Raw genomic sequence first — 17,040 nt, 5'->3', positions numbered from 1 at the left:
CTCCACCCACTCCTGCTAATATCAATTGTAAAATCCTATTAGCAATGAGTATTTCTTTGATTTTGTGTGTGACCCTGCCAAACTTTAATCTCATGTCAGCGTTGCCACAGCACGTCCTCAAATCTGTCTAAAGCCATTTAAGCTGAGGATGCTCAGCAGTTCAGAAGTCAGACCTATTAAGTGTATTAGTTCATTGTCCACATGCCATATTCTTGATGAATATTCAAGATGATACACATAGTAGCACAGCACAGGTTCTGTCTTATTGGAATTTCCCCTGCTCTATAAACATCTCAAAAACTGTCAAAAAGGAAATAACAGGAAGAAAACACTCCCTTCTTAACCAATACTCACCGTAGAAGAAAACAAAAAATTCAATTTCATAAAGCCGTTAGCAAAAATGGCATAATCCTATAACTCTCCTTTAGGAAAAAAAAATAAACAAAACGCACTTCATCCAGAAGTCACCTGACAAATCCATCAGAATCATACATAGCAAATAATACATCAGTGTAAAGGTGCAGAGTATCTATAAACATCCCAATATCTGTATTAAATCTGTATTACACAATATCGTTTGAGAAAATAAATCTTTAACTATAAATCAAGTGGTGAATTACAACTCTATTGCTGAATTAAATGCTCAGTGTGATTTAAGCTAGCTAATTAGGACAATACCCTGTACAATTCAGTAAACAAGGCTTAATGAATTAGGCACTAAACGCTTCAAATACGTACTATTAAATTCAAAGAATGATCAAAAATCACTCACATTTGGGAACTGAATGCTGAACGTCCATGCATAGGCTTGGTCCTGGTTTGGCCTTTTTTTTTTTTTTTTTTTGAAAAGTTGAAAGGTGAGATAATACAGTTGAAAGGTGAGATAATAAGCTTATCTGAAGAAGGAAAAATTAACTTTACATCTTAATGGTCTTTGTATAACACTTCACTCTATCAGTTTTTTTTTATTTTTTTGATAGTCAGAATCTACTTTAATAAGGAAAAATCCTCTATCTCTTTCAAAAATATATTATTATTTTTTAAAATTGAATGTTTCAAAAAGAGACTAACGTCAGCAAACAGAGCAATTATTTTGATCCATTTCAGAAGAACATGGCTTCCACTCAGCAATCAAGACTGATATGATCACACAGGGATGCTAACTTCCAGTATATCTCCAACTAGGTTTGGCATCATTGTAATAAAGATCGACATTCATATTCTATGCTTAGCAAGTCACTATGAATGCAGTATAATTTCATTAACATTAATCAAGTCACTACAGATTTGCTCCAGCATAACTTGAACAGATTCTGATTGAAAAGTCTGGACAGAAGTTTTCAAAGAAGCCTGAGGTAATTACTTGTCCTGATACCACTGAATCTTTCTCTCAGTGAACAACACGGAGCTTTCTTTTATCCTTACTTATGTCTCGTGCAATCTAAATACTGAAGCAGTGCTGCACACTAGTCCGATTCAAGTTATGTTTTTTCTTTGTAAAAATCTGCTGTATACGCATACATGAAACTTTCTCAGCCACACAAAAATCTCTGAAACTCTGCCTTTCTGACAAAACTGAAAATAATCCTAATACAGAGATTTTGTGAAGAAGAGATCATCTGTTTATTTGTTCATATATTTTGGAAAAGAGGACATGACACAGTAGTAGAGGAAGGAATTAAAAGCTCCATAGCCCCTAATATTTTAAAGGCCCAAACCACATAGCCATACAAATTGTCTGGAAAAGTTCATTGTCATTGGGTGCATATCAAAAAAAGACAACAAGTGAAGTGGAAAGAGAATGGCGAGGGGGGAAAAGTTCTTTACAGAGAAGACAGAAATGTAGAAAAAAATAGAATGAGCAAGCAATCAGAAATTAGTTCAGTCCTCTTGAACCTCTGTGGTATCAATCCACATGCAGCAAAAGCCATAAACATCTTCAGTATGGGGCAAACTATATTTTATTATTTTGTGAGTGCTCCACAATGATAATCATAACTATGATCCTCAGTTTCAGTCACGTACTTCTTGTCACTTTATTTGCTTTTCTTCAAATCAGATTTGTCATTGTGGGAAGGAAAAAATAACTGAACTAAAATCTGAATTCCTCTCACGGAATATCTCAGGCAGGTATGACGTAAAGGTGAGTTTGTGGCATCTGCTGGTAGAAGGTACAAAAGTGGCTACCTTGTCAATTTTCACTACTGAGCGCTTGAGGTATGTTAGCCTCATATGATGATTCAGGGAGCAATGGAATCTGTGCCAAAGAATGCAGGAGCATTTTGAACATTAGAAGTTGATTATGAGTACTTTTATGGACAATGTTTATTGTCAGATATTTTCCACCTTCTTGATAATAAATCCAAGCAGTTTCTGTTTACTTTCAAAGGATGTCTCTCTGTGTGGCAAATTATACTAGACAGTTTATACTGCACAATATGGCAATCTGCATCCCCTTATGGCTAAAAAGGACACCCTCTGCCTAAATTTGAAAAATGCATTCAAATAAACTATAAGCCAATGATTTCCAGATGCCAGAATATTGTCACATAATTCTTTCTACAAGCAGAATAGCATGGAGCCAGTACATCCATCCTTCTGTTCAAAAGATCCATGGGGAAAAGAGGTATGTGCGTCAAAAGCCAAAGAAGCCAGAAAGTAGCTCTACAGCTACTTGAACAATAAACGTGCCTCAGAATTTCCATTTCTTAAATGTTAATGTTAAGTATTTAGGTTTTGAGGGGGTTCTCTTCAAGATAATAACCAAAAAAATTAGAAGTAGGATTTTAGAAGTCATTCTTCCATCAACTAGCAGAAGTCAATTGCTGTTAATTGCCACTTGTCTCTCTACAATGGTACAACTACCCTGTATATGTTTCAGCTATTAACTATTTTAATAAAAGATCTCCATGCCTCAGAACAGATGGTTGACTATGTACATGTATCATTATTCTCCTTTACAGTGATTCTGCAACTATTATATATTGACTAATTTCACCTATGTCCTTATTTCAGGCACACAGAGATCTTCTCTAACAGCAAAGAGCTACAGAAATATACTAGGACTTAAGCTGGTGAAAATGCGGAGCTTTAAGTAAAAGATATCAATTTAATACACTGATGTTCTGGCCTCCAGTGTTCAGAAGTATGTATACATCACAGGACAACTTCTCAAATATTAACATTAAAGTCAATAGGATAAAAAGCTGTATACACTCTATACCTTTCAATCTGCTTTAAACTTAGGAATACAAAAACATTATGAAGAACACACTTTTGATTTTCTCACAAGTGTTGAGTTGGATGCAATCTTCAGCTTACTGTATAGTGGTGGTATTGAAAGGATACTTGCTGTATATTTCATCCTGGTGTTGGTACAAATACAATTCTTCATGGCTAAACTACATAGAAGTAGATATAGATCCTACAGGATGGTAACTTCTACTGGAAAACTGGATTCATTGCTCCTACAGATGTGCAATTTTTCTAACCTTCATGTGGGAGCTCAGTTTTTCTCTCAGTTATTTGTGTAATCACCTGAAACAGTCTAATATTTCTCTGGGGGTGGCTTGTAGTGATGCGGATGATGTTGCTTCAGATGAGGTCCTAAAAAAAAAAAAAAAAGGAAAATATGCATGCATTAACTCTTGAACGTGTGATGCAACCATACTCAGCTTTTACTGAAAAGGTCTCATGAGGCCTCCCATACGCCTTCAGCTTGTAAGGGATCTGCCTGTGCTGACAAGTATGTGCATGTTCAGTCCAGACACCTTTAGTGGGACTGTGAAAGGACAAACAGACTCAGGTTGATATGACTCCTGGACTAATTCATTATATTTTTGTTGGGTTTAACAACACTGAGCTTTACTTATCAGAAACTTTTAAAATGCTGGAAATAATAGCCATTGAGAGGTATGTTATGATTCAGAAATATTATCAGGCCTATAGCCATGCTGGACTGAATGCCCCCAAGAAAATCTAATCTTGGAAACTAAGCAATCCCAGGCCTAGATAGTATTTGGAGGACAGACCAGCTTTGAATCCCAAGTCATACAGACGTAAGCCAAAGAACTGTGGTTGCACGAATGGCAGATCTCAGACCACAGAGACTGAATGAGAGCAAAACTCCATGTGCCTCCATCACTGTCCATGGACAGATATGGAAAAAATAATATGTTAATATATGTGAAGCATATGGAATGTTACTGGAATCAGTAAAGATTCCAAGGCCAGAGTAAACTGTTTACAGTGGAAGACTGAAGTTTTATAACATCTCATCACACACCAAAATGGGGTGCTACTTACGGTGGGGTGAAAATGGAGGAAGATCAGGTGTTCGGAATGATTTTATCGTAGCTGGACCTTCACCACCAGTTGTTAGCACTTGAACTTCTAATCGGTACAGCATTGATGGTCGCAAATTGGGCACAGTCAGTACATAATGATCCTGAAAATAAATAAATCAAGTAAATTAATTCTCACAGCATCAAAAAATAAAACATGATTGCTCTAGTCACATAAATCAGTGGGTTAACCAGGCCCTGTCACTCTCAGCACTCAGAAATTATTTTCTTAAAATTCTGTTAAAAAGATTTAACATACCTATTATTTGGTTGAGTAGGTTTATTTTGAATTTTTTGCCTCTGAATACATGGATAAAAGACTGGAGTACATGAATTGAAATTAAGCTAGTTCTGAGCGCCCACCTGTGCAGTCAGTAGATTTCCTTTCCTAAATGATACTTTTTATCATAATGTTAAGATTCTAAGGCCTTCCTCAGCGTTCTCAAAAATTGATATGCTCATCATTGTAATATTATTTTTAATTTTCTATTCATTCTTTTTAACAAACAAGTTCATTGAATAAACTTGTTTTTATTTTAGATCTGTCTGTAAATTCTACTGGTTGGTAAATAAATTCATGGCACTTCAGAAGTCTCCCTTGCTCTAGCTAATGAAAATAAACGTGGCTCCACTGATTTCAGCAGATTTGTCCCAAGTTATACCATGAGGATCTGCCCTTCTGTTCTGTTCTGGTATGATAGTGAGTTGTGAAATATCAGTCTCGGCCTTACTCTTCACTGCTGTATACCTTGTGTGGTCACTTAAATCTACACAAAATAACTTCAGAGTGAGTTGATAAATGTTCCCAAATGGGCATACCTATGATTAAAGACTGAAGAGCATTAAGGAATCAAAGTCTTGATTCAGCTTACTTCAAGCTGAACAGGACTTGACAAGCACCCAGTGGACCCATCCCAGAAATCATCTGGCGGGTCAGTGACACTGAGCAGTGTGCCAACAGACAGCACGCTCTTCCCATCAGCCAGACTAAGCCTGCCAGGAATTTGCATGGCAAATTCTTCTGGCAGGCACCAAACAGAGTGAACAGCAGGGGGACATAAGTAGGGTTGTGAGAATAACTGATAATTTGGTTTGATTGCCAGACCAAAAAGTAAAGGGTGAGGGAGAGAGAGAAAAGGTAGAGAGAAAAGTGTATTTTTACTGTCAAATTATTGCATATTCTAGGATAGAGCTGCTAATACACACCTTGCTAAAGCTGTTCCACATCATATAAAATACTTAATGGGTAGGAGAGAGCAAGGAATGCATACATCACACTCACTCAGATGCTCACTCATAATGACTGAGATGATCCTCCGGGAGTTGAGACCTTTGTGTTTCAGCCCCTGATTGTGTAAATATTAATTTTTTTACCAGTCAGAGACTACCAACAAGAATGAGTGAATGATCCTCACCATAAAATACCCTACATTCTGGTGATGACAAGATTCCTCTGAGAGGTAGGACGTGTTTCAACCCAAATCACAGTTTTCTGCAAGTTAACCAGTTGCCATAAATAAACAGGTAGATAGACAGACAGATAGACAGATAATTACGTAAATGAAATCTCCAGGCTCTACAGTAGTAAAAACAGAGAAAAACAGGTAAAAATTTAAAACAAAACATAATGTAAAGGAGTGTTTTAAATTAAATGTAATACCTATTTCAGACCTAACTGGACCAAAAGCTTAAAAAAGAAATAGAAATACTGAATAAAACACACTCCTGCTCCTAAAAAAAAAAAAAAAAAGATGAAAACTGCAGTGAAAAGTATCATCTCATTGTTTGTCACCTTTTATTATTGTGCTAAACTGGCTGTTCACAGCCAGAGGCCCGCGACTGAGTAACTAAATCAAGGTAATCCTGCCACGCAGATTGCTGAAGGGAGCAAGGCTGTATCCACTGTGGTCCCACCTGGGACTGAGGGGTGAACTTTGGTAGCGAATGAATTGGTGTGCACCATCTTGGGTCTATACTACTTAGCACCCCTGAACTCTGGAGCAAAACACCTACTCTCACTGCACAGTAGCTGGCCTCGTAGTTTTAAGTGTCCACAGTCCGCTTTGTTGCTCTTTCCCAGAACAACAGGCTTTGACACATAGAGGCCCTAGCTTTAGGGCAGTCTGCTAGGAATTAAGACAGAATTGTGAGAACCTTGTCTTGGATTTGCAGAAAATTTGTTGAATGTAAGATGCATCCAAGAAAGCATTTTGCGCATTCTTTGCTGAAACAAATGTGAAAAGATTTGCAGCCAGTTCTGCTCCAGAAATAATTGCCTTGATACACTTGATACTACGCTTAACAGACTTTGGACCAAGGCCAGCTGCTTAAGCCCTTTTGTTGACTCTGGTGCATCTGGCAACAGAGTTTAAATGAAGTGCTTCTGACCTGCTGCTTCCACAAGAGGAACTGAAATAGCAAAAGCCATCTTAAAGAAAATAGAGGGAAGAATTAAAATTAAACATTCTTACACTTTAAATTAACAGTGAAATCTAGTCCTCCTTTAAATTATTTGTCAGTGGGACAATGGTGCATATGAGCAGAGGAGGCAAGTGAGTTTTATTTTTCCTAGAGCTAGGAGTGACAAAAAGGAAAGGAAAATTCCCTGAAATCCCTCAAGTTTCTCAACCTGGACACCGAATAATTAGTAAAACTATAGTAACCACCAAGTAGAATAGCCTGATCATCAAAAGAAAATAAAAACTATCTGTTGCCACACAGATGATCTTTTCTTCCCTTCAGGCACTTCTCAGATATTGTCACTAATCTGACAATTTTTGCACATTAAAATGTTTGATGTGTCATCAAGAAGAGTAGCTGTGCTTGAGATACATCTCAGATAAGGAGGAAAATTAAAGCACTTCCTGCTGCAGCTTGCCTGCAGAGCCAGAGACTAATGTGTATGACTTCTGAATCACCACTGAAAATAAAGATTAAGCCATGTATGCACACACTTACAAAGCCCCTAGCAATGGAAATTAACAGACAACTTACTGCTGGCAGTATCTGCGACTGTGAAATGATGCTGTTGGGTAAGCTGTTCTGTCGGCTTTCTGTGGTTACTTCTGCCCATGTGACTTGAAACCCTGTCATGGGCTGATGAAGGACAGCCTTAGATATCTTCCAGGAAAAATGACCAGTGATGTTACCTTCCTGAACAATGAAAGACGCAGATAGATTCTCGGGTTTGGCCAACACTTTGGGTAGAACTGGCACTATAAATTTGGAAAGCAAAAAGATAAGCTAAACTTTGAGAGAGAATGTTTAAAAATATTCATATAATTTCACATACCACGGTCAGATAGAGTTCCTTTTCTTGTGCTCACCCAGGCTCCTGCCAGTTTTCTGCCACCTCATTTCTCAGTGTTAACCAAAGCCTATCTTATACCATTGACACTTTGGGCCAAATCCAAACTTCAAATCAACTTCTGTCAGCTAGAGGTGACAGAAAGGAAAGCCCAAGGCATCAGAATTGCCATGTAAAAGTATAAACATCTCATTCACAGTCAACCATCCTGCTCCTTCTCTACATTTCAGGATCTCAATTCCAACTTTCAGTTTTGGACCACAAGAAAACACAGAATATATTGCGCAGAACCTCTTGATGAAGGCAAAAACCAGAACATTATAAAAGTGTTAAGTAAACAGGGCATGCTAATTAGGAGAAACATATGCCTGAGTTTTGCTGACTGTTGCAGTTGCCCAGGAACAAGACTGTAAAGCCGGAGACTGTCAGGAGCAGGGACAGCAGCAAGCGGCAGCAGTTGGAAGGAGGACTCTGAGGTGACTCTCCAGAGAAGGAGAGAGTCTTGGCAGCTATGAGGGACTCACAATGAGGAGCAACCCTCATTAAAGCGTGAGGTTTCCAAACTTGGCTAGGCAAAGGCAAGCTGACCTGACCTAGTGCTGGCAACAGCCCTGTCTGAGTGGGTGGTTGAACCAGCTGACTCCAAAAGTCCTTTCCAATCAACCTCCCTATGACTCTGTGATTTTCCATAACCCTTTAGCTATACTTAACATTGTGGCAACACTGTCAAAGGTGTAAGAGCTACTTTATTTGCTACTTGAAAGGAGAATTAACCTAAACTAAATTAAAATGAGAAAGCTACTCGCATCAGTAGCAAAATGTTCACAAGATGGGCCACGCCAGCACAGTTATGCTTACAATTATTATCCATCATTATAATGAATATAAGTAGGAAACTCTTCCTCCTTCAAAAAATAAAATCCATGTAATAACAAATATCATCCTATGTTTACAAATAGTCCACTGAAATTATCACTTAACTGACAAAAGAGTAATGTGGTAACTAAAATCTATACTGCTCCGTATTTTAGTTGATTTTCCACATAAGTATTAGCGATGTTCTTATTTGTTCTGATTCTTTCATATCTCATTTCAGAGTTGCTTATAAAGGGTTTTTCTTATATAAGGGCACTTGAACCTATCTGGCACGTTCTCCAGATTATGCCTTACCTCCTTCAGCAGGACAATTAATGTGCTTGTGGTTTTTTTCTTTAAACGTAGAGCAAGGTGGGGTGACAAAGAAAACACTCTCGGCCTTAAAACGACCTTTAGATTTTGCAGGCAAAACAGTTACTTTGTATTTGCACGAAAATGACAAGTCCTTCAAAATTATGTAGTTTTCCTAGAACAAGAAAAACAAAAAGAGCACGTGCTGTAAATAGCTCTCTTAAAAAAAAGAGAAGAAACAGAAAATTAAAGTTGGCAGAAGATGAAAAACTTTCTCCAATAAAACATTTTCCTGATATGCTTAACACATGCCAGCATGGCTTTTATTCAGAGAACAAAGCAAACATTGCTCATGTTATGATTATTTTCAATAGTCAAGTATTAAGATGGTAGTTGGATATGTCCTTCAACTCTACACAGTTCCTTAGCCATGCTGCATCAAAGCAACTAACTTCTAACATTTGAACAGTCTCTCTGGAATGACAGCAGGGTGAGAGCAATGCTAATCAAATTAAATAAATTAAGCTGCTGTAAATGACAGGCTTTGTCTACATTTAACTTCTTTAAAGTGCAAACAAAGTCCAGTAGGGCATTATGGAACCACTATTTATTTTTCTTTTAGTACTTTAAGTACTTCTACCTTGTTATGTAGCATGTTAAGGAAGAAGAGCTCTACAGTTGAACTACAATTCTCCATCTAAACATAACTAAAGAAGAAAAAGCCTAAGCGTCCTACTAAATTCTTAATGTTGTCTAAAGTAATTTTGAAAATTACAGCCTGAAAGATTTAGCATAAATCAAATTTGAGAGAAAAAAGGTATTTCTGTGAAAATGTCCAATAACACCTTACTTGCCATGATTCCAAGTCTTTCATGACCTTTTATACCTTTCTTTCTCTCTAGAATCAGTAATTTACAGTGCTTTTCTGCACAACTCTCTTTTTTGCAGGCGTATTCCATACCAGTTTAATTTAGACTTCATCTGTGAAGGGCATTTTCAACGGGACATACAGATTGGGCTGAGAAGAGAACTGATTCCCTGCCTTCCACCTGCTGGGCAAGAGCCGTAACAAGATAGACGTCTATTTAAAATAGTGACAAGATCATTTTGTTTTTTCGTAAGAAAAAAAAATGCCAGACCTGCTCCATTCCTTTACAAATGATTGTAAGTTGCTATTTGAATAAAGCGCCTGTACTTTTAGACAAGATTTCAGGCCATCCTCTGTAGCCAGCATTTCCTATTGACTCATTAGAGCAGACATCTGCTTGGGATTTGGGGGTCTGGATGAACTTTATGAGGGTCCACATGCATCTATATCTCTCAAAGTGCACTCTGAGAATACCAGGCTAATTTCAGGGCCTGTAATACCAGGGGCCAAGAATTTAAATACTGAACATTAGGAACCTAAGGCCTTTATCCACCTTGACCTATCATAGCTAGCTATCAGACCTTTTTTAGCATCAGCCTCCTTCTGTTTGCTTATAACAACTCTGAGTCCTCAAAAGAAATACAGTTTCCCAAAGCTGATTGGACCAATTACTGTAAAATGAGCGAGAGGAAATAAAAGAACCAACCCCACAATGCATCTGGCCAGATGTACAATGAGTTTTTCCTGACCTCTAGTGGAAATAAACTTATTAAATATGAACTTCTTCCTATCTTTAATGTGCATAACTTGAAATATTATGACTGATCATAAAATTATGTCACAATCATTTTTAATCTACCTCTAAAATTCACTTTGCTGAGCCCATGAAGCAGTAAATTTCAGAAGCTAACAGTCTGCTGCAGGAGAAATTATTTGCTTTGATTTAATCAACTTTTACATGCCATTAGCTCCATTAAATTGATATGTTATTATAGGTCAGGGTAAGAAGGAAAGGTGAATTATATTTTCTTCAGTTCTTCATAATCCACTAAATTGAATGTGAAGCATCAATCACAGCATTATGTTGTTTAAAAATGTGTTACAGAGTGGGATGACACTGGCTTGCCAACAAACTGAGTATGAAGAAGTGTCACTGCAGTACATTTTCGGGCTAACTTATGTATTTACATAGAGCTTCTCTCATTTTACTGAAGCTGTAATAATTGCTCTGTTATCTGTCCTACTTCTAGATTTAATCTCTAGTATTCTTCACCTATAGTCTTTTTTTTTCTATTCTGTTATTCTCCACAAGGACGTGAAACCTACCTGCTTGTGTAAAAGAAAACCTAGTTTATTGATTACTATTATGATGGCTCAGTATTTGTACTGTGCTAGAGTGCTACAGTCCTAATTACAAATGAAACCTCATGTTCTCCATGCTGTACAAATATATAGGTACTCAGCTGTTAAGTTTGTTTGCCTGCTTTTGTTTTCTGAACGACAACAAACAAACAAGGATTTTATCCTAGCATGGATCTTTTTTAAATGAAGACTTTAAATACCTCTTTTTTTAGCTTTTGCACAAGAGGAAAATACAAAAACACTCTTCTTTTTCACGAAATATGGTATAAAACCTACTGTATTATGTTACAAAACCATCCTTTCTCTTGCTGCTCAGAAGCTATTCAGCAGAGGGCTGAACGGAGACTTACGTTAGTCAGCTCAGCTACTTTCCCAAGTCCTTTTGTGTCATTGCGTGCACAGGACTCCAGTAACCAGTGGACTTGGTATTGATTCATGCTGGTATCTAAATGATATAAAGAGGAAAAGATATGTTAGAATTACCCTCCAGGCATTTGCCACTTTTCTGGCTTTTTTTTCTGAATATAAATGGATCCTCACTTGTTCCTAGGCATCTATTAATAAAAAGGAGAAAATATTATATACTTACATACTATTATATATATTATAGTTATATACTTACTAAATATATTTTAGTTTAACACATATATCAACATAATTGGGATAACTTTAAAAATAGAGAACTGACATTTTCAGAAAAGCAAGCATCTACTGATAAGAGCATTTAAAAAAATACGTCAGTGTTTCTGCTACTAAACATCCTGCAAATGATAGGAATGACTTTGTGCCAACTGCCTGTGACTGTTCATACTGTTAGAGCATTGCAATACAGCTGCCTGGCACTGTTTGGGAAATCAGTGCCTGAACATATGTGAAAATGTCTGTAAATCCCTGAGTTTTGCCCTTTCAGAATCTATTGCGAGACCTGTTCAGTACCTGACTAAATAAAATTCTAATCTTCACTCTTAGGAGTAATATCAAAGGCTTGAGTTTGCTCCCATTAAAATCAGTGGAAAAATTTGCAACAATATCAGTGGTATAAACTTTCAAGCAAATTTCCAATTCTTCAATTTTTGAGAGCTCTCCATATAATTGCAGGGATAGGCATAATAATTTGTAGCCGCTTTTCTTAATACTGATTGCATAAGGAAGCAAAACAAAGGGCAATAAAGAATTAGACAAAAGAAGTGTAGTAGAGCAAATTAGTAGCGCAAATTAGTAGTGCAAATCTTGGGTAGTGTAAATACCTCCTGTTGTTTTTTTCTGGATTTAGTTCTCCTCTATCTATGTATAGGGGATGAAAAATTACATACGTGTTATTACTAATTAACTTGGTATGACATAGCTCCTCATGCCACTGCCTGAGTGTGAGTTTCAGGCAGGAGAACAAATATCTTTGATGCCTTAAGGGCTGATCTTGCTTTAGACTGCTATGAACAATTTGGATGCAGAAGGAAAGGACTATAAATTAAAGAGAAAATAAGTAGTGTCTGAAACTCACTCAAATGGTATTCTGGTAAAAGGACTGATTAGAAGCCTGCTTGAAATGGATTTGTGTAGCAGCTGCCTTCATAACAACATGGATGCTAATTATTCGTATGACTTCTTTGGAAGCCCAACATTTTTTCAGAAACAAATGCATAAAGAAATCACAAGCCTCCTTGTGATTGTTTCCTTTCATTTAAAAATAAATAAATGGATGTGATTTCACTTGCTTCTTGATTGTTGGGCTTTCCCACCTGATGTGCCAGAAGAAGACACATATTCACAGTGCCTTTCTAAGTCGGTTTCATCTGATTTCAGCTGTTCCAGTTCACTCAGTTACTGCCTATCACCTGCTTGTGCCCCTCTCCTGAGACGAGCACACAGGACATATAATCCGCCACCTGGCTTCTTGGGACCTGAAAACTTTGTGCTGCTCTATTAATCATGTTATACTAGCCATGCACAGTCTGTAGCAAATGGCCACGCAGTGAATCTTTTATTGATTGCAAGTTACCTGATGATAGGCTACTTATCCTTTTAAAATGTACATATGTAAGGTGGACTGCTCCTTGTAAGGCTACACATTGAATATTTTCACTTCTCAATCTGTAAAAAAACCACTGAATTTTTGACATAGATTCAAGGCTTTTCATTATCCAGCCATCAAGAACTGGATAAGACCAATGTTCAGCGTATATCACTGAATATCACAATATAGGCAAATGATGAAAGATAAATCCCAAGCATCAAAAGCTTACAAGTAGTTCATCATCCGGATATATCAATACAGAGGTTTACTAAGCCTCTGTTCAGAAATGTAATTAAATAGGTTGTCACTCCAAATTTTTTGCATTTCTAGCTCCTGGCATAACAGAAAACTGGATTTTGTTGCAGTTCCTTCTCTGTTCTGTATGTGAGCTTTTCACCACTACACCCAGATTCTGTTCTTATGTAGTTCTTTCTGCTTCTCTCTTGTATTAGCAAACCCTGACTCACTTACTAATAAACACTTGTGGTTTTTAACAAGCTCTCTATATGAGCTAGAAAATCAGGAAGGGTTCAAAAACACTTTTCCTCCTACTTGTCCTGTCAGTTGGGACTGTAAATGTGATAGCGGGACAAGTTATAATAATTCTAATTTCATAATTTTTTATTTAAACAAAATGAACAAATAAATCTTACATTTGATAGTGCTTGCACCTGGTATTCTGATAAGAACTGATATTGAAAATACAGGTTTTTCTTTCTTGTCAGTGAATATGTAATTAAAGTTATTTCAAATAGGTTTTTGCATATACATATATGCAAACATACATTAGCAATCAACTGGAATGCATTGTGACAGCAACAGCTAAGTTTACCCAAAACTTTTCATTAGAACAGGTATTTTTTAACTTCCCTACACTTATACTTTTAAGACTAAAACTCATCTTCACTTTGGTGATTACTCTTATCTAAAAAGTTTGAAGAAAAGCATGCTAAATGCTTTTTGTTAAACAGAAGAATGGGAAAAGATTTGAAAATAACAAAAACACTTTTCTCCTTAAAAAAAACCCTATCCCATCAGGGTCTAAAGTCTGAGTAATTAGGGTTGCAAAACTGAAATATGATAGGGAAGTAGCTCCTATTTGAAACAGAAACTTTTTAAGCAATAGGGAAAGGAGAAACATTTTTGATTTACTAGAGCTAGAGGCATTAAAAACTCAAAGTGTATATGCATGCATGAAGTATGCATATTAAGTAACAAGACTGGTTTAGAAATTATCTCTAAATTTTTCTTCAAGCCCAAGCTAAAGAGTTTTAGATGTTTCAGACAGCTGCACAAAATTAATTCTTCAAAAGAACCTAATAGCCAATGTTAAGTATTTTGGCTATCACTTTCTACATATATTTTCTAAAGTAAAAAATAAGTTCCTAGACTTATGAAAACATTCCTATACAGACATCACATGAGAATGGTCTTAAAGCTCCACATATGCTTTTTTTTGCCGAACAAGGGTATGCATTTAGCTTTGCTGGACAGAAATCTCAAATCTTTACCTAGAAATGTTTTGACTCTCATGTTTCACCCTAAATGAAATATCTCAGTCAATTGTTTTATGAAGACATTCTTTGCCAGATTTGTCTCCCATCTTCCCCTCCACAACCTAAAAACTTTAGCTTCATTTTAATAAAGAATTAGAAGATAATTTATTGAGAAAAAGATATTGTTCTGTTTCTTAAAAAAAAAAAAAAAGCTGCAAAAGCAGACTAGAATCCTATTAATGCGAATGACAGATACACGCGTTTGTGCACTTTGAGAAGTGCAGGTTCATATGCACAATTTAAGCATTTTAGTTTGAAAAGTTTTGCTTAAAGTAGTGCAGCATATTTGAAGTCATAGTTTTACAATGGTTTTACATAGTTTTACAGGAATACCCTAGGCATACATTGCACATCTAATAAAACTCTCAATTTCCACAAAGAATCTGAAGCTCTTAGTCCAATTTAGAAAAATCACCCAGTACAATATCAGTTAACACTGCTACCTCTCCTAGCTGGAATTTGTTTCAAATGATTCTATAGTTTACTGAAAATAAACTAAACGAAATAATTAATCTCTCTTCCTTCTCTTTCAACATTTTCTACGTTTCTGTTCTGCTATACGTTTCCTCATTGCTAGCCATGTGAATAAATTCATCTCATTTTTTTTCTTCCATGTTACTACAGACAGCTCCTTTCTTGCCTCAAATGCTTTATTCTGCTTTATAGTACACGTATTGTTGCAGAAGGGTGACAAATTGACAATCAAGACTGTTAAGTCTGCATTGTAACTAGAAAATTGGCATAGCAGGGGCAGAAACAGCAGTAAACTTTGTTCACACAACCTAACATCACAAAAATCACAACAACCTCCTATCACTCCAGGATACCATGTAAAGGGATTTATTTAAGAGAGTATATATCAGTTTGTATTCCTTCAATCTACAGCACGTACGCTGCAGTACACTGTGCTGGGTACTGTGGTTACTTTTGCCACTGGTTTGCTGGATGTCTTTAGGCAAAGCACTTCATAGCTCCTTACCTCTGTTCCACCCCGTTAAGTGGGTATAATGATAATAGTCTCTGCTGTAAAAGTACTTCAGCTCTACAGTTGTATATTATTCTGTTTGATGGGTGGTTGCTGGATGATGGCTTTCTACAATTTGGTAGAAAAGTACCTATTAATGCCAGCTGTGACAGCACTATTACGTGGGGAACAGAATCACGGAAACTTATTAGAAAGAAAAACCCAGTGGAGCTTGATGGAAAACAACATTTCAAAGCACACTTGTTCAACAACAGCAGCTGAAATTAAGGTTTAATTGCAATAAAAAAGTCTGGCATCAGTAAACACAGTAAAATCAAGCTGATCTCTGTATAGTGACAGGATCTCAAGTAACTAACAAGCAACATCTGATAGATTTAATTTTCTTCATTGTGAATTAAATATGGTAAAAAATAAGATTATAAAATAAGAAATATATATCATGAGCTTTATCTAGGTAGCATAAAAATATTAATTTAATATAAATAAGCATAGGTCGAATGAGTATTTCAATAAATAAGAAAACGGTGTGTCTGTATTTTTTTTTGTCAAGTAACCTCAACAAATTGTAAAAAACCAAATACATATACGTGTTATTAATAGGCTAACTGTATGTAAAAAGGGGTTGTTATCAAAGTTTAGAAGATAATTTGCCATACAAAAACCTACTCTCTTCATTCAAACCTAACCTTTCTTCAAACAGCATGCCATAAGCAGACTGCAATTTCCATGAACTTATTCATTAAGAAAATTACTCGAATAATTTGTTCTGCATGTAGTTAACCTACAGATTTCTTATAAATAGCTAACTTTCATACAACAAACTGCAATAATTATTTGTGACTGGCCACATGGTTTCTGTTTCTGCTCTCTTACTGAGGGGTTGATCTTACAAGCTTCTGAGCACTCTGGCCCTGATTCAACAAAGCACTTAAGCATGTGAACAGTTGTGTTGATTTAAATAGTTAAGTGTAGTTAATGGATCAGCGCCAGAATGTTTAGTACTCAGCAGGATCAAGACACTGATGACCATATACTGTAGAGTTAAAAGATGCTCTTGAACTTGTCTCTAGGTTTTTGATTCTCTTAGATTAATAGGAAGAAGGAAATAGAGAAAAGTTAAATAATTTCCTTTCTGGCTCATGTATCTTGAAGTATTACTGCTCTAAAAATAGGCTATAGCAAGGTTTGTTACCTGATCGGGTAAAGATTTTATATTTAATATTATACCACAGAGTAAAATCTGCACAGACACATGAAATACGTGCTTCAATATCTAGCTTGATTAACCACTTCTAGGTCAAAGTTTTGGAGGAAGCTGTATATAAATGTTGTGCAAATAATATACCATCCAGGACAGAAATTTTTATCTCTTTGCATTAAATGGTGAAGTTACACTATCCCTGGCATAAAGAAAAATATTTTTATCATCCATGAAGCA

The 17,040-nt window shown here is 36.3% G+C and overlaps 1 protein-coding gene across 1 annotated transcript in view; it reads right to left on the bottom strand.

Annotated features, from left to right (window-relative positions):
• Positions 1-818: 818 nt before the first annotated feature.
• The window catches only part of ANOS1 (anosmin 1), a 137,440-nt gene continuing 121,218 nt past the window's right edge, over positions 819-17,040 (bottom strand). Inside the window, exons 10-14 of the mRNA XM_068921409.1 lie at positions 11,398-11,492; positions 8,821-8,992; positions 7,338-7,558; positions 4,306-4,447; positions 819-3,606 (exon numbers count right to left, since the gene is read on the bottom strand). Coding sequence (XP_068777510.1) covers positions 3,548-3,606; positions 4,306-4,447; positions 7,338-7,558; positions 8,821-8,992; positions 11,398-11,492 — 689 coding nt within the window. The 3' untranslated portion in view covers positions 819-3,547. The remainder of the gene's footprint in view (positions 3,607-4,305; positions 4,448-7,337; positions 7,559-8,820; positions 8,993-11,397; positions 11,493-17,040) is intronic.

Source organism: Struthio camelus, chromosome 1 (assembly GCF_040807025.1).
Source record: "Struthio camelus isolate bStrCam1 chromosome 1, bStrCam1.hap1, whole genome shotgun sequence".
Lineage (NCBI taxonomy): Eukaryota > Metazoa > Chordata > Aves > Struthioniformes > Struthionidae > Struthio > Struthio camelus.
Note: the sequence above shows the minus strand (reverse complement) of the source record. Positions and strands in the feature narration are given on the sequence as shown.